This window comes from Sturnus vulgaris, chromosome 22 (genome assembly GCF_052056855.1).
Source record: "Sturnus vulgaris isolate bStuVul1 chromosome 22, bStuVul1.hap1, whole genome shotgun sequence".
Lineage (NCBI taxonomy): Eukaryota > Metazoa > Chordata > Aves > Passeriformes > Sturnidae > Sturnus > Sturnus vulgaris.
Window position 1 is genome coordinate 3,398,891 of NC_142264.1, and position 21,130 is coordinate 3,420,020.

At 45.4% G+C, this 21,130-nt stretch overlaps 1 protein-coding gene across 1 annotated transcript in view; it reads left to right on the top strand.

Annotated features, from left to right (window-relative positions):
- The window catches only part of BRD3 (bromodomain containing 3), a 31,746-nt gene extending 11,798 nt beyond the window's left edge, over nt 1–19,948 (top strand). Inside the window, exons 2-12 of the mRNA XM_014873279.2 lie at nt 3,809–4,134; nt 4,716–4,853; nt 5,812–5,959; nt 7,424–7,638; nt 9,331–9,702; nt 13,910–14,038; nt 14,409–14,600; nt 15,458–15,693; nt 16,212–16,504; nt 18,273–18,401; nt 19,242–19,948. Coding sequence (XP_014728765.2) covers nt 3,934–4,134; nt 4,716–4,853; nt 5,812–5,959; nt 7,424–7,638; nt 9,331–9,702; nt 13,910–14,038; nt 14,409–14,600; nt 15,458–15,693; nt 16,212–16,504; nt 18,273–18,401; nt 19,242–19,357 — 2,169 coding nt within the window. The 5' untranslated portion in view covers nt 3,809–3,933 and the 3' untranslated portion in view covers nt 19,358–19,948. The remainder of the gene's footprint in view (nt 1–3,808; nt 4,135–4,715; nt 4,854–5,811; nt 5,960–7,423; nt 7,639–9,330; nt 9,703–13,909; nt 14,039–14,408; nt 14,601–15,457; nt 15,694–16,211; nt 16,505–18,272; nt 18,402–19,241) is intronic.
- Nucleotides 19,949–21,130: the final 1,182 nt, after the last annotated feature.

Consider the following 21,130-nt stretch of genomic DNA (forward strand, 5'->3'; position numbering starts at 1 on the left):
CAGCGAGGTCAAGGAACATCTCTCAAACTTGATAATTTTCCCTGATGGGAAGATTTATGTGGCTGTGCTTGGCCGGGCTGGAATTGTGCCAGATTTTGATCAGTGTCCAAGTAACCACACAGAAATACTATACCAAGGGAGGGGATAAAAAAACCCAAGGAGTTGTTAGCCATGTTTTAAAACATAAAAATCCATCCAACCTAGCTGGGTTTTTTGATGCCTGGTTTGCCACAGTGAGGTTGTAACTTAGCAAAAAAAGACTTAAACTCCAGGACTTAAAAACCTCCATTCTTTGAGGTTTTGGGTTTTGCTTTTAATTGCAATCTCAGACTGAATAAGAAGCAATGGTCACTCTTTGTGTATGACAGCACTTTAGGGTGTATTTTAAACTTTCAATATCAAAACTACTTGTGCAGACAGAGAAATGAAGAACAGCTCCTGCTACTTGTAGGGCTGAAGAACAGGATAAGTAGTGATTTAAAAATAAAAATTTAGAGAAGTCGTTGCTGCAGGGCTAAAAGAAGTTCACCTTAACCCCTCACTGGAAGGTGCACATGGTGTCTGGTTTTGGCAGTCTTTGCTCCAGTACCTCGTACAGTGATGTCCTGGGTCACTGTCCCTGATAGTTGAAAATTTATTGATACCAGTGCAGTTTCAGTAGGTACTGGAGTGCTTAGACAAGAGCTGTGGAGTTCAATTCTGCCTGTAGTTCTGGGATAATTTGTAGAAGCTTGCTTATTTTTTGTCTGTGGATCTACTAAAGTGTTCTCTTGGATGATTTGTGTGGTAATTTGGGATGTCAGATGGTCAAAGCTTTCATTCCCTCACTTAATAAATCATGTTTCACATGGAGTACATTTCTCAGGCATTAATTTATCTTTAATTCAAATTCATTGCCTTTTGGACATTTTCAAAGCATTTTTACCTTCATCTTCCAGATTCCTCATAGTCCTTTTTACATTCTCAAAAATGATTCCATTTTGAGTCTTAAGGAATGGCTACAGAAGCAAATTCTTAGTTTTAAAAATTACAAAGTGATCCAGTATCAGAGCAGCTTCCCCAGCAAATAGTGAGGAAGCTGCTGGGCCAAGTTAAAGGTGCAGTGAGGCACAGGCACATTAAAGCTTTATTTATGGCAGGACAGCATTTCCAGTGCTGCCACATTAGTGCAGGCAGCTATTTCTGTCTTCTGCAGGGTCCAGCCCTTCAATGCCAGTACTGCTGGGAGCTTTGGAGCCACTTTTTGGGTGTAAAAACCAATGTATTGGGGCATGGAAGTTAAAGAGGAGCAGGGAAGTGACCAAGTTGGCTGTCATGGTCCTGCCCCTCCTTGTTTTGGTAATGTTCTTAATTAAAATCCTTTCTGAGTTGTGTCACTGATGACTGTTCCATGCTTTTATGTGGACTGCACAAGTTTTGTTTAAGCTTGAGGATCAGAATGGCCCTGTGGAGAGGCAGTGCCTGTGCCAGAGAGTTTTCTCTGCTGGGTGGGGTCAGAAAGGAGCTCCCATATCTCCATGGCACAGATGAGGAGCTGTGGGGTGAAGATACTGAAAACCTTGGCTGAGGTCAGGGAGAAAAAGTCTGAGAGAGGTAGGACCTATGGATCTGTGGGTTGTTGAGCTACGGTTCTGGGATTTAATACAAATTAATTAAAAATCCTTATCAAAATGGAGCTTGAGGTAGGGCATCAGGAAATTCAGATGAAAAGAGAATCATATTTAGCCTCAGGTTATTTAAAGGAAAGACTTGAGTTACACTGCATAGTTTCAAACTTGTGACCCAAATGCTCTCTAGCAGTAGGAATTGCTTTCTGTGGGTGTTTTAGTTCCCCTCAATCCTTGCACTGGATTCAGTTTGTTAATCAAGAGGACAGCAAACAGAATGCTTCAGTGGTGGTCACCAGGGGCCTGCAGCCAGCCTTGCATTCTCTGGGATGATGGATGTTGCTCAGAAACCTGAATCCATGCAGGAAGCTCCCCAGAAGGAGACAGGGTGAAATTTCCTAATTATCTTTTTTTGTTGTTGTTGTTTTTAATTCTTTGTCTATTTACCCCCCTCGATCTGAAGATTGAATTTTGCAATATTTCTACTGCTGCTTTGACTTGATGGAACACCGGGAGAAAATGCTTCCCCAAGTTCTTCCAAATCTGAAATTCCAAGTAACACTCTAGTTATGAAATTCCTTGCCCAGAGGATGCCAGCATCCCTTTTGGCTGCTTGGTGATCCCCCCTGCCTGTCACCAGCAGCATGCTCAGATGAGAGATCAGTCCTTTTGGAAGTAAATTGAGCTCCTGAGTTATCAAAAAACGGGGAGCAGAAGCCTGGTTCTGGAGCTATACTGAAATCCATGGCACAGCAGAGTCCTGCTGGCATTTTTCCTTGGAATATAGTGGGTGTTGTGAACAAATGGTGGCAGCATCAGAACTGGACTTGTCTTGTTTCCTGCACAAATAATCACATGTATTCACACAGGAGTTTGGTTTAGGTTTTTATCAGTTCCCTCCCTCTCTGCTGCAGATCTTTGTTTGTACACAGCTATTTTGGTCAATTTTCCCCAAGTTAGGTATGTGTTTACTTTTTGCCTTCATCTAATCAGCAGCTCACAGGCTAAGTTGATGTTCTATATTTAGTCCAAATATTCAGTAGAGATGATTAGGGCTGTATTAAAGGAGAGGTTTTTGGGTTTTTCCCAGGATGTCTTCCTGCTTTTTCCTTGTGTTGCTGCAGCTTCTGTCCCTGCTCATGTTTCTCTGTTCAACCAAGTGTATGTCAGAGTATTTGTATTGCTTTCTAAACATATTTGAAATAATTTGCCTCTAGAAAGTGATTGTGGTCTGTTGGCCACGAGAAGAGTAGCTGCAGTCCTGATGTGAGCTGAAATATTCAATGTTTATGGAAGATGACATAGCAAAGCTGTTTACCATATGCTACACAAGGCACAGTGATACTGGGCTATTTTTACCTCTGCAGTTTGCAGAGGGAAAACCAGAATACAATAATGCAATTTGTGTAGTCTCCTCTATTTCAAATAGACAGAGAGAGAGAGAAGGTGACAGCACTGTCTGAGCCAGGTCATGGGATATCACTATAACACCAGTTCTTATTTGAGCCTGGATCTCTAAACTTTGGTACAAAATTGGGGTCAAAACCAGTCAGGTGCATGCAGTAAGAGGCATAATAAGATATTTATGAGATTCAAAGTGCAGATCACTTCAAGTTGGGCTCTTCCTAGTGACACCTTTCACTCCCAGCACTTCACAGCATCTCCCTCTGCCCCTTCTTTCCTTTCCCTGGACTGAGGTCCTTGGACAGCCATAGTCTGCTCTTCATGATGGGATTTCAGACCCATTGCACCAGAGCAGAGCCCTGTGAGCTGACTGTGTGCCAGGCAGCGTGGGTCTAGAGACAATGCACTTCAGTTTGATGGAGCTGGAAGCTCTGGATTCAGCAGCTTGCCTCAGTGCATTCATGGGAGCCTGCATTACATCCTAACTGTAGTCCCTGAATGGATTCTTAGGTTGCCCCGAGTGTTTTTTTTTTTTGACATGAAGATGCTCTCTGAGCCAGCTAAAGCAAGAACTAGTCCCATGAAGCTTGCTGTGTCTCTGCAGGCTTTGAATTTGGGAATTGCTTTTCCACTGTCTCTTGGGTCTTGAACTGTGCCCATCTTCAAGACAAACTGTGTTCCAAGAACAAAGTCAGTGGGGTAAAGAGCCTGAGTTTAGATATTGTCCACAGAGGAAGTGTCTCAACCTGCCTGCTTCAAAAACCTGCACTTACACCCTGCCTTCTCCCTCTCTCTAGCTTGCTCTAGGTTGTATGGTTGCACCCTGGCAATGGGATGTCAGTCCCATTCAGGGAGCATAAAGGAAGAAAGAAAATCTCCCCGTTGCTGCCGCAGTGACAGCGAGTGAGAAGCGAGCAGGAAGATGTCGGCGGTCACGTCAGCCATCCAGGCTCCCCAGGGCCCGGTGAATCCCCCACCTCCAGAGGTGACCAATCCCAACAAACCTGGCCGAAAGACCAACCAGTTGCAATATATGCAAAATGTTGTGGTGAAGACTTTGTGGAAGCATCAGTTTGCTTGGCCTTTCTACCAGCCTGTCGATGCAATTAAACTCAATTTGCCGGTATGTATATCTGTCGTCTTCTCAGCCTTTGTGTTGGTCAGATCAGGTTTTTGGGATTGCTTAAAGTGGAAATCTCAGTGCCTTGGGATGGTGATGGGCTCAGCCAGTGGCTTCATGTGCAGCAAGAGAGGCTTTGGTGCTCTAATCCAGAGCAAGAAAATGACACTGCACAGCCCTGCAGAGTCCCCAGGCTAATCACAGCCTCTGCAGGTGCTCCAGACCAGCCCAGGGAGAAACTGGGTTAACAGGTGGAAAGCTTTTAAAGGCCAAAATGCTCTTTTAAAATTAGAGATTGAAACTCTGAGCACAGTTTTAGCCAGCCCTGATAAACTTCTCTAAGTGCCAGAGGCAGCCTTTTAAAGAGAGAGGCAGAAATGCTGATTCCCAGACTGGAGGTTGTGTGTTTTTGAGTCAGGTTCATAATAATGCTAAGACTAAAAAGATACAAATTAGAAAATAAATTTATATATATTTACATTTACAATTTCCACAAAATTTGGTGGGGGGGGTGTTTTTTAGGAGGGGGGGTGAGGAGAAAGCAGGGGTTAGAGGGAGATGTAATATCTTCCCTTTTCCAACAGGATTATCACAAAATAATAAAAAACCCCATGGACATGGGCACCATCAAGAAGCGCCTGGAGCACAACTATTACTGGAGTGCCAGTGAATGTATGCAGGATTTCAACACCATGTTTACAAACTGTTACATTTATAACAAGGTAAAAAAAAAAAAAAAAACAGAAAAATCTTTAGAAAACACCCACCTGCCCCTGTTACTGTGCAGGTTTTGAACAGTGGCGGCTCTGGGCCCTCCTTGCAAGGATTTGAAATGCCACTAATTGCAACCACGTTACTTGAAATGCACAAAGCTGTCTTTGTGCTGCCTCTTTCTTCCCTCAGAGTAGTTACAATGGCAAATATGCCTTTTAATCATAGGTGGATTTCTGTTCTGGGGTTATGCAGCAAGTTTTTACTCCTTTTATTTTCAGTGAGGAGTTTTCTGGGATGAGCTGCAGTTAATGCAGTGCTCTGCAGGTGTTTTGAGGTGCTTTAATGCTGTGTGTTAGACTGTCTGGTACTAAATAGTATCTGTTAGCAGCAGAAAGGAGTTAAAGAATCATAACTCTGTTCTTTGTCTCCATAAATACGTTCATACTTACACACATTTGGATTGCTTATTATTATTATTATTATTTTGGGTTGTTTGCTGTTTTGTTAGGTTGTTAAAATTCTTTGTGTTCTGTTTTCTCCAGTCATTTGTCATCATAGACCCAGAATGGAGAACAGCTGAAATAAATTAATTAGTTTGAGTCCCAGAATATTTAGTGTTTAGCCTCTTCCCTTGGACCTGCTGGCAAGCAGGGAAGGACAGCTCATCCGTTCCAGTTTGCTGCTTCCACTCTGCTGCACAGGATACTGGTTTATCAGGCTCCTACTGAAGTCCTGGTAATTCTCTGGATGCAGCACACTTAGGGGCTGTAATTATTGCATGCTAGAGCAGAATAGGAGAGCAGGAAAGTGGCAAGCAAGGAGGGAGAAGAGCTAATCTGTTTATTGTCAGCATTTGAATACCATAATTTATGTGAAGGGCATCAGTGTTTTCTAAGCCTGATCTTCAACCTCGCTGCTTCAGATATGTGAATGATACAACAAAGGCTCCTATTCTTCATTGTGCAGCCCACAGATGACATTGTCCTCATGGCCCAAGCCCTGGAGAAGATATTTCTGCAGAAGGTTGCCCAGATGCCTCAGGAGGAGGTGGAATTGCTACCCCCAGTTCCTAAAGGCAAAGGTCGCAAGCCCTCAGCGGGCACCCAGAGCACAGGTATGGATCCAGCCAGGGCCAGGGAATGTTGGGAGCTGTTCCCAAAGTCTGAGCCACCCTCCAGGCTGCTGGGCTTTGCAGATGGTGGAGAGGCTGGGAAAGGAGAGTGTGGTCTCACAGTTGAGGCAGTGGGGAGGAAGGTGTGACATGTCTGGGTGATGCTCGCTCAGGGTTTCGGGGCTCTCTGCATTTGTCACGCCAATTTTGCCATCTGTGATTTGCCCACCCAGGCAGCACTTCAGGGAGGGAGGGCAGTGCTGCTGCTTCTCTGTGCAAAGAAGAAACCAAGGCAAGAAAAAACAAGGTAGTCAGAAATGCCAGTCTGCTGCCAGTGCCACACCATGACATGGAAAGCCTTAACAGATTTGGGTTTACACAGCTCACCCTGGGTTCTAGCAGAAATCTGACACAGCAGAGACTTGGACTCAAATTTTGCTAATTCCCTAAACCCTGTGTATTTTTCTTTTGCATATATGGCTGCAACATCATAAAATTAAAGGATTTATTATGCCATTGCAAAAGACTATTTAGATCATTGCATATCAATGGAAACTAAGTTTAGTTCAGTTTACCTAGAATTGATTTTAAATGGATTTAGGACTAAAATGTCCAAGCATGGTAAAATAGTTCATAAAGGGACTTGTGTGGGCTGAGTTAAATGAGAGTTAAATTATTGCAGTTTTTTTTCCCCTCTAAACAAGGTCTAATTGTTGCTCTGGGAAAATCAATTGTTCCTCTGTTTTCCCACATTTCAGGTGCTAAATGGAGCTATAACTCTTCCCAAGCTCAGAGAAATTAATGATGATGTATCTTTTCAACATCCTTTGATAAAACATCGAAGGAGGATTTCTGCTTTGGTTATTAGGCAGTAGGTTTATCCCCCTTAATGTTACACCAGGCAGGTTTTTAGTAGTGCAGGTGTAGCATCAGAGACATTGAGGCCATCAGGAGGCTTAAGCCCTCCTGAGAATCATAAAATAAGGAGTTGGAATGGATTACTGAGCCCAGCTCCTGTCCCTGCACAGGACCAACCCCAAGAGTCACACCCTGTGCACCGGTGGCAAATCTGAGGTGCTTTGGACTCCTGGGTGCCCAGGTGGTTTAGGGCAGTGGTTGTTGCCATTTGCATGGTATGAACCCCTCCCACTGTTCCAACTCCTGCTCTTTAGCTGAGCTCAGTGCAGCTCTGGGAGCATCCAAGGGAATGGAGACTGTCCTAGAGCAACACACACTCCACGTGAAAAACTGGAATTATTTTGCTTGTTGCTGACCTGAAGCCTTGGTACAAGGACTTAGATCAGAGATTCCTCACTTTTATTGTACCCTGTGGTGTAACAGCACCGAGCAAACCACGCTGTGTGACAAATCACACTCTCCCTGCCATCCCTTTGCCAAAATCCACCAGTTTGCTCCCGCCACTGTCCCAGCTGTACCCACCAGCGCCTTTCCCCTCTCGTTTTAAAGGAGCTCAGCAAGCCGTGGCCGTGTCTTCCGTGTCCCCGCCGGCCCCGTTCCAGAGCGTCCCTCCAGCCGTGTCTCAGACGCCCGTCATCGCTGCCACCCCCGTGCCAACCATCACCGCCAATGTCCCTCCTGTCGCCGCCCCTGCCGCCGCCGCCCCGCCGCCTCCCGCCGCTCCGATCATGCCCGTGGTGCCTCCCACGCCCCCGGTCGTCAAGGTAAAAATCCGGCCAGGTCTGGACCCGTGCGTTGCTGTTTGCAGCGTTGGGTGTTGAGTTGGAGAGGGTTGAGAACAATTCTGCCGGTTTGCAAAGAGCCCAGCCCGGGTGATGCTACCTGTGTTTGTACCTGCCTCCCCTGTGCTGCTGCTCCAGGGCTCTTGGGATTTTACACCAAATAGCTCCAAGCATCTCTCCCCTCTGTAACTGAGCCCCTGATTTTACTGGGGTTATTTCTTTAAGGTTTGCAGGCTCCGTGCATCTCTCCCCTCTGTAACTGAGCTCCTGATTTTACTGGGGCTGTTCCTTTAAGGTTTGCAGGCTCCAAGCATCTTTTCCCTCTCTGACTGAGCTCCTGATTTTACTGGGGTTATTCCTTTAAGGTTTACAGGCTCCGTGCATCTCTCCCCTCTGTAACTGAGCTCCTGATTTTACTGGGGTTATTCCTTTAAGGTTTACAGGCTCCGTGCATCTCTTCCCTCTCTGACTGACCTCCTGATTTTATTTGGGCTGTTCCTTTAAGGTTTGCAGGCTCCAGCATTAGGAATGTTCCTCTCTGCTTTCAACCAGTTCAAGACAAGCCTGTCACTCCAGTTGGAGGAGACTGATGTTGCCTGCAGGTTTTGGGTGCATTATTTCTGTCTTCCTTACTGAGTAATCTTTTGGGAGTTGTCACTGGTGTTTTGCTATTTATTATGTTAATTTATGGGTAAATGAAGACATTACCTAAATAATTGAAATTTTCTTAGCAAGCTGTGTATTGCTTAAAAATGATGAAAGCATAGCTCAGAGAAAGCTGGGGGTCTTTTTATCTCAACTGTGGAATTAACTGCAACAGTTTTGTTTTTGAAGTTGCTTGGACCAGCAGAGGCACAGAATTGTTTTTGCTTTTTAACCCAATAGTTTGGGAATTGCTAGAGAAATTTTAAGTCAGATCTTGCAGCTAAGCTGTCCAACTCCTGTCTCATATTTCAGTTTCTGTCCAAATAACTTGCTTCTGAGAATCAATTTCATTTGAAAACTCAAGAATGAGTCCAGAAGTGAGTTTGCCAAATACACACTGCAAAATTAATTCTGCTTGGGATTTACTTAAGATTTCCCTTAGATTTCTCTAAGGAACTTTTTCCTCCCTATCTCCCTCTCCAGAGAAATAAATCCTTCATAGCAGCACGAGAGAGCTGACTGGACAGTCACAGCTTGAATTTATGTGCGAGGGTTTGTTTGCTTAAGGCAAAATCTACCTTAGCACACTCACTAAAAACTGAGGAGTGAGGGCTCGTGGGTCTTTGGTGATTAATATGCTTTGGTTCAGAACTTATAGCCTGATCCTGCCACGGGGGACTCAGACATGTGGTTCAGTTACTGCCACTTGCTCAGTCCTGATGCATCAGCCGAGCTCAGTAATGGACTGGGCACCCTCCTTTCCTTGGCAAACACAAGGTAAGAGTCCTGGCTTCCATCTCAGGGAAACAGCACATTCTGGAGCATGGTTTGGCTTGGGTTGGAGCAGTGCAAATGGTTGGTTACCGTGGCTCAGGTGACGAGCAGTGTTGGAGCCTCGAGTCACAAATCCCATTTATCCCAGCGAAATAACTGGGTTGTTTTTTTTTTTTCTGGCAGAACTAAGCATGAGCTGTGCTAGGCTTTTAAGCTGGCCACGTACTGATGGAACCTGTCCCTCTGCCCTTCCAGAAAAAGGGAGTGAAGCGGAAAGCAGACACCACCACCCCCACCACGTCTGCCATCACCGCCAGCAGGAGCGAGTCCCCCACGGCCCTGTCGGACCCCAAGCAGGCCAAAATCATCGCGCGCAGGGAGAGCGGCGGCCGCCCCATCAAACCACCAAAGAAAGACCTGGAGGACGGAGAGGTCCCTCAGCACGCAGGCAAGAAGGGCAAACTCTCTGAGCACCTCAAGTACTGTGACAGCATCCTCAAGGAGATGCTCTCCAAGAAGCACGCGGCCTACGCGTGGCCCTTTTACAAGCCCGTGGATGCGGAGGCCTTGGAATTACACGACTATCACGATATTATCAAACACCCCATGGATCTCAGTACTGTGAAAGTATGTCCTCGTTTAGCACCTCTTCTTGTGGGGGTCCCTCTGTTTGTAGGGGACTGGCTCCTTTGTGGGAGGGGGAAGGGGAAAGGGTGGAAACTGAACCTGTTTGGATACCAGCTGGATATTTTTATGTTTTGTTTCCTTCCCCCTCTCCCTTTTTTTTTGCAATAACCTGGCATAGCTTTTTTTCCCCTGCAAAGCGAATGATGTACACAAAACAAAGTACGATGGCATCCTCTCCTCTTTGTGGTATTTAACTGGTGCTCTTAGGATTGTGTTGCACTCTGAGAAGAGGAGGTGCTTTATTTCATAGGATTCAATTGATGGTATCCCATTTCCAGAAGCTGCTGCCTGCCCACTTGGTGGTGGCAGGTAGGCTTACACTGAGTAATTCCAACTGGAATGTGATGGTACTCAGGGAGATGCCTGATGGTTTTGTGGTTCATGCTTGGCTCCCCAGGAGTTTAGCTTAGTATGGTCCAATATTCTTATTTTTCCCAGGAAGTCTGGAGGTTTGCTGAGTCCCTCCATGAAGCAAAACTGTGACTTTGTAGCTCCCATCTTCTTGTGAGCCAGGCACTGGATTCTGTGTTGATGGAGGGGAGATTTCCATGTGCAGGAGGTGAAAATGTCGTTGCTGGCTTTCACAGGCACTGCCAGAAGGGTTTTGCTGCCAGCTGAGCCAGTACCTGGGATTGTCTGAATGCCCAGGTGACAAAAGGGCAGCTGGGGTTGTGATTCCTGTCCTATCCCTTGGCAGATCCTGTGTGGTAGCCAGGAGCAGCGTGTCACACTCTGATGTGCCATGCATCCATCCCAGGGATGCTCTGGGTCTGCAGAGATACCTGCAGCCTGCTAGTTGAAGCCCCAGGTGATTTCAGGAAGATTAGAGATGGGCAGAGTGAAATCCTGACCTTCTCAAACTGATATTTCCATATATGCTTAGGTGATTTCCTATTCCAAGAGATCCTTGTGGTGTGTCCTGAAAAATCTAGGTGCAAAGCTGTGATTTCTTGGGTTGGTGACTTCTTCATACTTAAATCTCTTTGAGGTCCTGACTTCATTCTTTTAAAATTGTACACCTCTGCCCCTTTCTGGCAAGTGCAGGTGATATCCTCCCTCTGCACCTGACTAGTGTAGGGTAGGAAACTGGAGACAGGTTGATGGCAAACCCAGTGGAGTCTTTTACACCTCAAGACTCTGGGTTTCTCATTCCACATGGTAATATTTTTCATAATAAAGTTGTTTGAGGTGCTGTCTGGTATGGGTATTTTATGGAGTGTTTTATTGTCGTTGCTCTTGGCCTGCACATCATGGTGTGACTTCTCAGAGATGCAGCTTGTAATACATTCACTGTGTGGAACAGAAACCTGCCCTTTGCAGGCAGTGTCATTTTCCAGTGTCAGAGACCTCCTCTGTGGCTCTGAAAGGTTTTTACATTTAATTCTGCCCAAGTGACAATGGCTGTGATAAAGCAGCACAACTAAGGGCCTCCAAACTAACCTGGGAGGAATTATGTGAGAAAATAAAACACAAGCATTGCAGCAGCTCTAACAAATCTCTTTGCTTCTGTGACTATGTTAGGTTTGATTTTCCTCAGAGAATATCCTTCATGTCCAGGAGCTTTATTTTCCCTGGCAGAGGTGTGTGCAGCAGGTTTTGGAGGTTGTTCTCTCTGTGTGTGGTGGAGGAGGCAGGTTGGCTGCTGTGACTGTGCCAGGGGCAGGTGAGATGGAGGGGCTGTAGCTGAGCTTGGTGCAGCCAGGAGCAGAGGGATGTGCTGGAGCTCAGGCTGAGAATGGGAACAGCAGAAGGGACAGGATCTGTGAGCTCATCTCCAATTCTCTTTATCACAGAGAAGGAAAGAGCAGAACTGCTTGAAGTAGGAAAGGGTGGAAGTGTGAGCAGAGAGAGGCAGCAGCTCTAATTCCCTGTGAGGAGTGGGATGCCCTGAGGCTGGAGCTGCTGCTGTCCTGTCCCCAGGCAGGCAGGGACCACTTGCAGAACATCCCTGTGTGGTGCTGGGGGACCTGGAGCACCTCTTGTGCTCCATCCTCTGGCTGCCAGGTCCCAGCAGTGCCAAGGATGTCTCTGCCTTTGGTTTACTCAGTGGTGAACAAGCAACAAGCCTTGCTGTGTAAGTGGGTTTGCACTTTTGGAATAAAGCACTTCCTCCAGGGATGTAACTGCTCACTCCTTGATTTTCCTGCAGTGAACTGCTGTAGTTTCAGAGAAGCTGAGTTCAGGGTCTTAAAAGTGAGGAGACATTCTTTGTGCTTTCTGTGGGCAGGGCAAGACTTAACTTAGAGCAAGGGACACGTTAGACATGAGGAAACAAATTTATGAACAGTAAAGTTGATTAAACAATTGATTGAGGGGAAAAATGAGATTGCTGTGGGACAGAGGATGGGTGAGCTCCACCTCTGCCAGCCCTGCCTGACTCCTGATTTCCAGTTGTAAATGTAATCACTTTTTTTTTTTTGTGAGCAGCTGAATATCTCCAAGTAAATTTATAACAAGATATTCCCACTGATTTAAAGTGCTTTTCTTTCTTTTGTTAAGCTAATTATTCTTTATAAGAAAATAAAACAAAAATCCACGGATTAAAACTGTAGGACTAGAAAACTGTTGAGTTGGGATGAAAAGCAATGCCTCAGACACTGGAATGTATTTCATAGGCAGTAATGAGGCCCTGAGTATGCCAAACAAATATAAAAAGGCCTTTCATGCAGGAAGATGTATTTTAAAATAAACTGGCCCTTTGGTTTGAACATATGTTTTGCTTTGGAATTGGCCTGAGAGGCTTTTCAGACAGGAGCACCACAAACCTATTTCCTTTTCTGCCTTTGTGCTGTGGCTTCCAAACTGTCTCCTGGTTTATTCACCAGGAAAATGAGGTCTCCTGGCAAAAGTTTGACAGATGTCTGGCTGCAGGGATGTCACCACCCTGCATCAGGTCCCTCAGAGGCTGAATCCCTGGAGGTGAAATTCTGCCTTTTTCACAACAAAAACAGCTCCAAGAGTCATTGCAGTGTTTCAAGACAGTTAAAGGTCTATCACACCTGTGAAATTTCTGTGAAAACTGGGAATTTTTCTCGTTTTAGGGGTGGGTGACAGACACTGAGCATCCCTGGTTGCTGTTGGGATGGGGGAATGTCTGTCCCCATCATGTCCCCAGCCTGTCTGCCATCAGCCCTTCCCTTCTCTGGCGATACAGGTGCCCAAGACATACAAAAGGGAAGCCTGTAAGCACTTGGCAAATAGAGAATTTCTGTAAACCCAGGTCTTTTAAATGCAAATGAAACCTAGTGTTAGCTTCTGGTTCTTTTCAGCAGGAGTAATTGGAGCTAAGGTTTTATACATAGTAGTAATATATGCACAAAATCAATTAAGTGCTAGGAATGCTATAAACTGCTCTCTAAACCCGAATCATTGAGTCCCAAACAGCAAGAGAAATGGCTGGAAGTGAGAGCTGAAAAATAAGAGAAAGGAACAAGGTACAAATATTTGACATTTATCCTCACTGCTTTAGGAAATAACATTATGAGCAGGTTCATAAGGGGTGAAGTCTGTATCCATTTCTAGGAGCTGGACTTAGAAATAAAGAGTGGGAGTTGTAGTTTAACTGTAAATGCCTATTTTGCTGTAGGAATTGTAGAGCAAACCTCCTGCCCTCTGTTAGCAGGAAGTCAGAGTTAGATTTTCATGATCTTTTCTGCCCTTTCAGATTTACAAAGCAAATATATCCAAGCATATGTAGAAATACACACTTCAGGTACTCCTGTAATTGTAACTTGCTTGTTGACTCTTGCCCTTTCCATCCATGATCCTTGTTTTTATTACTTCCTGATCTGTTTTTCTACACGATTTTTCTGATGATTTCTAAATGTCTTCTGGTAGAATGTGGACCCTGACAGATTTATATTCTACTACTTAGAAAACAAGGCCAATTTAGACTCTTAGTTTTTAAACTGCTATGAAATATCAACTTCTTTAGTTGCCTGGTGTTTGTTTGCTTTTTTTATAAAGCAGAAACTCTGAATATTATTTAGGAGCCAATAACCCAAATCAAACTTCCATTTTCTTAGACGAGATTTTTGAGGCTGAGGTTCTCGTGTCCTCCACACAGTTGCTACAAAAATACCTTTTGCTTATGGCTGTTTTTTTTTTCTTTTTCTTTCTCCTTTCCCTTTGGCTTGTTTATTTGCAGAAGAAAATGGACAGTCGGGAATACCAGGATGCACAAGGTTTTGCAGCAGATATTCGGTTAATGTTCTCTAATTGTTACAAGTACAATCCTCCAGACCACGAGGTGGTGGCCATGGCCAGGAAACTCCAGGTAAAGGTGTTGACAAATGCATCTTCCAGAGTGGTTTTAGTTCAGGTACAAGGTGAGATCCAGGTGTGGATCTGCTCTTGGCATCACCAAGGGAGATTCCTTGGAAAGCCCTTGGAAAGAGCCTCGTGCTCTCTGCAGGACTGTTGTGCTCTTCACATGCCATGGGCCCAATGCCACGTTCAGCTACTAAAATATTATAATCCTTTAAAGTAATTGGAGAATTTTATTGGGCTTTTCCATATTCTGTATATTATTATTTACTTGTAGTGCACAAAGACCCTGCCCTGATGTGTTTAAAGAGACCCAGAGTGAGCTGTTTGTGGCCGAAGCTCCTTTGGTCACCAATTTCCCTCCTCTTTTTTTTTCGCAGGATGTCTTTGAGATGAGGTTCGCAAAAATGCCCGATGAGCCTGCAGAGGCCCCCCCTCCACCTCCCCCGACAGCCCCAGTGGTGAGCAAGAGCACAGAGAGCAGCCACAGCAGCGAGGAGAGCTCCTCCGACTCGGACAGCTCCGACTCCGAGGAGGAGCGGGCGACTCGGCTGGCCGAGCTGCAGGAGCAGGTACTGCACCCCTGCTGCACTGTGCAGGGAGCAGGAAACACAGAAGGAAGCCTCCCCTGCGTCCTCTGAACAAGCTCCTTGGAAAATCGTAGCTTAGAGATGAGGAATGACTTGTGAAATGATGAATACAAAAGGAATTTAGCTTCCCCCTCCTTTGGAAGACCCTCTTATCTATCTTCAATATTAGTGGTTCATTTTCTTTTAGTATCCGTAGGCCAGCTTTGAATGCAAAATCCCTCAGGGATTGGTTAGAAAGTAGAATTCCCTTGGTAATTGGTGCAAATTGTAAAACCCTCAAAAGATATAAAAACCCCTGTAAAACAATAGCCATGGGTATATGCTAGATAGGATGCCTGAATAGAATAAACCATGGATTTGTGCCTCTCTGCATATGCTGGTCTCTTTTCCCCACTGGTCTGAGAGCTCCCCACGAGCCAGAATTCTGTCTGGGCAAGGCTCAGGAATTTGCTCCATCACTGAGGGCTGCAAAAGCAGCCTCGGGGATCCCAAAGGGGTGACACTGCACCATCCCAGCTGTGTGCCTGTCCATTACACAGGGCACAGCAGCAGGAATTGTGTCCTGAAAAAAATCTCACCTAGGCTGGCATGCAGGGAAACATTCCCAGCCTAAGGGAAAAGCATTCATTTGTGTGATCAGTGCATATTTCTTTGTTTCTTCAGTTTTCTTCAAGATCGTTTTTCTCAGTGCTGATGCTCCCTCTTTCCTTCTGGGATCCCAGAGTATGAACTTCTCGATTTTTGACTTTAGGATCTATTTACACCTTGGGATGTAGAGGGAAGGGTTTGTGGAGGCAGCAATTACCTTGCCTTGATGATTTTTCCCCATTTCTCCCCAGCTGAAAGCCGTCCATGAGCAGCTGGCTGCACTGTCCCAAGCGCCAGTGAACAAACCAAAGAAAAAAAAAGAGAAGAAGGAGAAAGAGAAGAAAAAGAAAGATAAAGAGAAGGAAAAAGAAAAGCACAAAGTCAAAGCTGAGGAGGACAAGAAACCCAAGGTGGCTCAACCACCAAAACAAACCCAACAGAAGAAAGCCCCAGCTAAGAAAGCAAACAGCACAACCACGGCTAACAGGTGAGAGCCAAGGTGCCTTGAGGGGAGAGCCAAGAGCTTCCAGCTCTGCCCTTAATTCCTGGGGAAGCTCAGTAGTTGTTAATTTGCTGCTGAACACTGTTCCCATTCCCAGACAACTCCAGGGAGTCTTTAACTTGGAGCTGGCAGTGGCACCATGGTGTTTTCACTGTCCAGCTCTTTGAATCCCTGCCTGATTGCTCTCAGATAAGGTTTTGGGGGTTGCCTTTTGTGCAGCCACCAAGAACGTGCTTTTTCATGGCTGCACCCCTGCTGCTACTTGGGCTCATTGTCACACTTCACAGGGCTAAAATATAATAGGAACACAACAGCTGATCTCAGGCTGCTGAACTTTTCCAGCACTTGTGGTGCCGTCCCAGCCATCTGACAAGAGCTTCAAAGCCAAGAGCACAGGGATGTTTGTTACAAGGGACTTGAAGGGGATGGGGAAAAAAAAAAAAAAAAAAAACAATTCATTGCTGCATCCCCATGAACGTTTTCATGCTTGACAACCTCCCCAGGCAGCCCAAGAAAGGAGGCAAGCAGGCATCTGCAACCTACGACTCGGATGAGGAGGAGGAAGGGCTGCCCATGACGTACGATGAGAAACGACAGCTCAGCCTGGACATCAACCGCCTGCCCGGGGAGAAGCTGGGCAGGGTGGTGCACATCATCCAGTCCCGGGAACCTTCCCTCAGAGACTCCAATCCCGACGAGATTGAAATAGATTTTGAAACCTTGAAGCCCACAACGTTACGAGAACTGGAGAGATACGTGAAATCTTGTTTACAGAAAAAACAAAGGAAGCCGTTTTGTAAGTTACCCTCCCACAGCAGCTCTTGGGCTCAGCTTTGGAGTCAGGGCATGTGCATTGAGATTCTCTTGTCCACCTGTTGGGTATGTGATGGCAGGAATTTTTAGAGATTCTTTTCTTCCAAGGAAATGTACAGAAACTTCCTATTTTTCTCTGTTCTTATTCCCCTGGTGCCATGCTGCAGAAACCTGGAGAAGCCAGTGTGTTCCTCTGCAGGACCTGTGGGATGCCTTTATTACTTACCCAGGCTCTGGAAGGTCCTGTGAAGGTTTCAGTCTCATTGTGTCAGGTGTTACATGCACCCATCTGCAAGGATCAGTTTCTTATCCTGAATAGTTTATCATCTAATTAGGAAGGAAACAAAAAACATGGTTGGGATCCAAACCACTGAGGCAATAAATGATTTGCACGAGGTTACCTGCGGATTCTGGGCGTGTCTGAGTTGTGTGTTCACCCCAAAACTGCTCCTCCTGTGTGTCCTGATGGCCACATGGGCCTCACCCTGTGTCAGTTCAGGGGGTGAATGTCAATCTGCTGCTGAGTGTGTGCTTCAGGTGGGACAGACTTTGTGCCTCGTCCACAGAATGAATTCCTGCAGCCCCTGGAGAGTTTGGCTCCAGCTGGACAGCAATAGGATCACTTAGCTGAAGTGCTCCTGGCCCTCTTGGTTAAGGGAGCTTTGCTTTTAAGATTATGGCACAAAAGCTACTCCTTGCTCTTGCAGAGCATCTCCATTCCTTCCTCACAGCATTTTCAGGAAGGCCTAAGCAAAGCACAGACTTTGACCTTTCTTTTTGCTTTGATTTCTTTTTTTTTTCCCCTGAATCCTTCACTGTTGGCATAGCTCAGGAGAGGATTTTCCAGAGTGCTTAGGAACAGGAAGCATCTTTCAATTTTGGAATCAGAGCATAGAGTAACAGAGATAACCTCAGATATCCACCCTGTAAGGCTGGCATGCCTGAGCCTGGCTGGACTCCTGTGCTGAGTGTTCCCTTTTAGGACTGTGCTTTCCAGATTTTATTTTTTGTTGTTGTTTTTTTAAAACAGCTCACAGAAATGTAGGTATTTCCTTGCTGGATCAGGCAAAATATCTGGCTCCTGTCTTGTGCTTCCAATCCTGGCCAACACCTGTGTTCAATTACTCCTCCTTTGGAGGAATATTTCCTTTCCTTGGCAGTGTGAGTGTTGCTGGTCATTCTCACCCTTTCCATCCTGGGGCACTTACATTCCTGTTGTCTGCCAGCCTTTGCCACAGTTGGTTTTTAATTTGCTTTTGTTTGTTTTGTTTTCTGTTTAGAGCAACATAAACCACAGTAAATTCTTGCGTGAGGGGATCGGAAGTTTTAATGGCAGATGTTTTATTCCTGACAACCTTTAATGGGACACTTTATTTTACAGGGCAGAAAACCCATGTAACAATTGTGTAATTACAAATCTGTAATTATTGACCATATAACTGGCTGGTAAGTAACCTGTAATGACAAGGTTATTACGTGGATATTTCTATCTTCTAAAATACTTTCCAGAAGATCTCTCTTAAAAAAAAAAAATAAAAATTGCATGTTACAGGATGGTGGTGATTTGATGAGCAAGGCAACTTCAGGTGTTGTCTTCTCTCTGGGATGTGTAGTTGCTGTGTGAGCACTGGATCTTGGCAGTGTCACTGCAGAGTGTGCACACAGTTGTACATGCCCTGTAAAATAGTGATGTCCACTCTTTTCCCCCTGCATCCCTGCACTTTCAGAAACTCTGCATTCCTCCCCCACAGCTGCCAGTGGCAAAAAGCAAGCAGCAAAGTCAAAAGAAGAGTTAGCTCAGGAAAAGAAGAAAGAACTAGAAAAACGGTTACAGGACGTCAGTGGGCAGCTAAACAACAACAAGAAGCCTGCAAAGAAAGGTAATGGCTTTGGGTTCGTGTGAAAACAGCACCCCAAAAGTGGACAGGCTTTGTCACAGGGTCACAACCTCTGCCTTGGGTTTGGATCTGTGACAGGAGCCCTCGGGGAGTTCCCTCTGGCCACTGAGCTGTTGTGTGGGGCTGCTTTGGTCCCTGGCCAGGTGGGAACTCCTGGGTGGTAAAAGGGAACTGTTTGGGAGGCAATTCCTCCTGCAGAGGGAGGAGGATGTTCTCTGTGTTTACCTGCACCACAGAGCTCCTAATTCACGGGGTTAAAAAACCCCAAACCCAAAGGGTTCCCCCAGTGCAAACAAAGCTTTCCCAAGGCGGATTTCCTTGCTCAGATTACATTACCCTACAGAAGAGCTCCTGGGGGATCCCAGACTCCCACTGTGGGTCCAGCTGGGGACTGTGGGCACTGAGTGACCACATCCCTGCCTTGTTCCTCACAGAGGAATCCAGCTCGGCAGCAGCAGCTCTGGGAGGCAATTCCTCCTTCCCTGTGTTAACCTGCACCACAGAGCTCCTAATTCACGGGGTTAAAAAACCCCAAACCCAAAGGTTCCCCCAGTGCAAGCAAAGCTTTCCCAAGGGGCATTTTCTTGCTCAGAGGTGCCCCTGCTCCTGGGGGGATCCCAAACTGCCAGGGTCACTCTGTGGGTCCAACGGTGAGTGACCACATGGGATTAAATCCCAAACCCAAAGGGTTCCTCCAGTGTAAACAAAGCTTTCCTGGGGGGTTTCCTTACTCAGAGGTGCCACTGCTCTTGGGGGGATCCCAAACTGGGTCACTCTGTGGGTCCAGCAGTGAGTGACCACATCCCTGCCTTGTTGTCACAGAGAAATCCGGCTCCACTGCCTCCGGAGGCCCCTCCCGGCTGAGCAGCAGCTCCTCCTCCGAGTCCGGGAGCAGCAGCTCCAGCGGCTCCAGCTCGGACAGCAGCGACTCGGAATGAGCTGGGACACACGGACACAACCCCCAAACGGACACCCCCCCCTCGTCCCCCTGCTCTGCAGTGTCCCCTCCCCTCCTTCATCCCTGCTCTCGGGCCACGGTGGTCAGGTTTTATCCCTTCTCTCTTTGCTCTGACTTGTTTTGTTTGTTTTTTTTTTTTTATTTTATTTTTTAACTCAGTGTTACAAAAGGTATCTTCCTTTTTTTTTTTTTTTTTTTTGGGGGGGGGTGGGCTCTCTTTTAATAGGTCAAAGATCTTTGAGTGTGTGTGTGTGATTAGACTTTATGACAAATAGTTCCCTTTTGCATAAAGTCTCTAAAATTTGCATTTATCTGGAGAAAATTGGTCGAAAATGGAAGAACTTTGAGCTCTTAGCAGTAGATAAATAGAAAATTCTGCAAGGTTTGTAGTACATTTCCCTCCCAGCCCTTCCCTCTCCCCAGAATATTCTCTTTTAATAAGCCTGCCTGGCTCACACAAGGTAAAAACCATCTTTTTTTAAAGAAATCTCTGTAAAATGGTACTGTATCTGAAAGATGTTAGCTTTTGAACTAGTTGGTGTATTTGTTATTAGCACTAGTATTCTTAATCTCCAAGTCTACAGTGTGATGAAAATGTCAGATGCTATCATCTTTTTACATAAAAGCAACAAAAAAAAAAAAAATCCAAAAAAATTCTCATGTACTGTGGATTGCTAACATGCTTTTTAAAATCTTGGTAGAGGTTATAGGCACCTGTTCAGGAGGGTCTTGAAGCATGAATTTAACTTTTAAGTACACAAGCAATAGAAGTGGTTGCATTTCTTGGTTTTCCACTCAAAAGCTTCACTTTTCCTGGGCATTCATTGGGAAGAAAGGAGCAAGGGACACACTCAAGTTTCTTGGGAATGTTATTTTATACCATTAAATAGATAATTTCCAGGAAATGGATGCTCTCTACGAAAGTTTTCATGGAATTGAAAAGAAAATTTATTTTTTTTTTTTGGCTGGAAGTTGTCAGCTGGAGCCTGGAGTGATCCCTGCAGTGACCAGCACAAGTCATGTGCCCATTACTGGGCACATCTTGGGGATTTTCTCCATGACAAACATCTCAGTCTGGGCTTAAAATAAAGCAGCACTTGAGCTGCAGCTGAGGCTGAGCTGGCAGGGGAAGTGGAGAGGGATTTTGGGTGTGTTTGGCCTTTTTGCTTTTGAGTTTGCTTTGGTTTTTCTCCCCTCTCCTCCTTCTGGTAGTGAGCTCCTAGAAAGGTGATGCTCCTCCTGTGTCAGGCAGGGTTCAGGTTCCAGGCACTGAAATGTTTTACCTCAATGAAAAGAAGAAAGAGGGGATGGAGAAGAAGAAAAAAAAAAAGCTGATGTTTTTTTTTTAAAGCTTGCTTTTTTTTTTTTTCAGTCCAGCCTAACATTTGGACCTGCACTGCTGCAATACACCCTAATTTCATGTATATACCAGGACTTTATTTATTAAACACCATTAGTCACTTAAAATATAATAAAACCTGACAAAAGCAAAGCTGGGGTTCTGCAGATAGGCAGACTTTTAATGAGGTTTGAACCAGATTTAAAAAAAAAAAAACAAAAACACAACAAAGCAAATAAAAATCCACTACTTTATTTATATACCTTGGACTTTCTACCCACAGGTGCTACAGTCCAGTCTCTTGTGTGTCTGGTGCTCTCTCATCTTTGGTGTGTTCATTTTTAGATTTTTTTCCTCTTCTTTTCACCCCAGCCCCCTTTTCTCCTGTTTTGTACAGATTTTGGAGACATACAC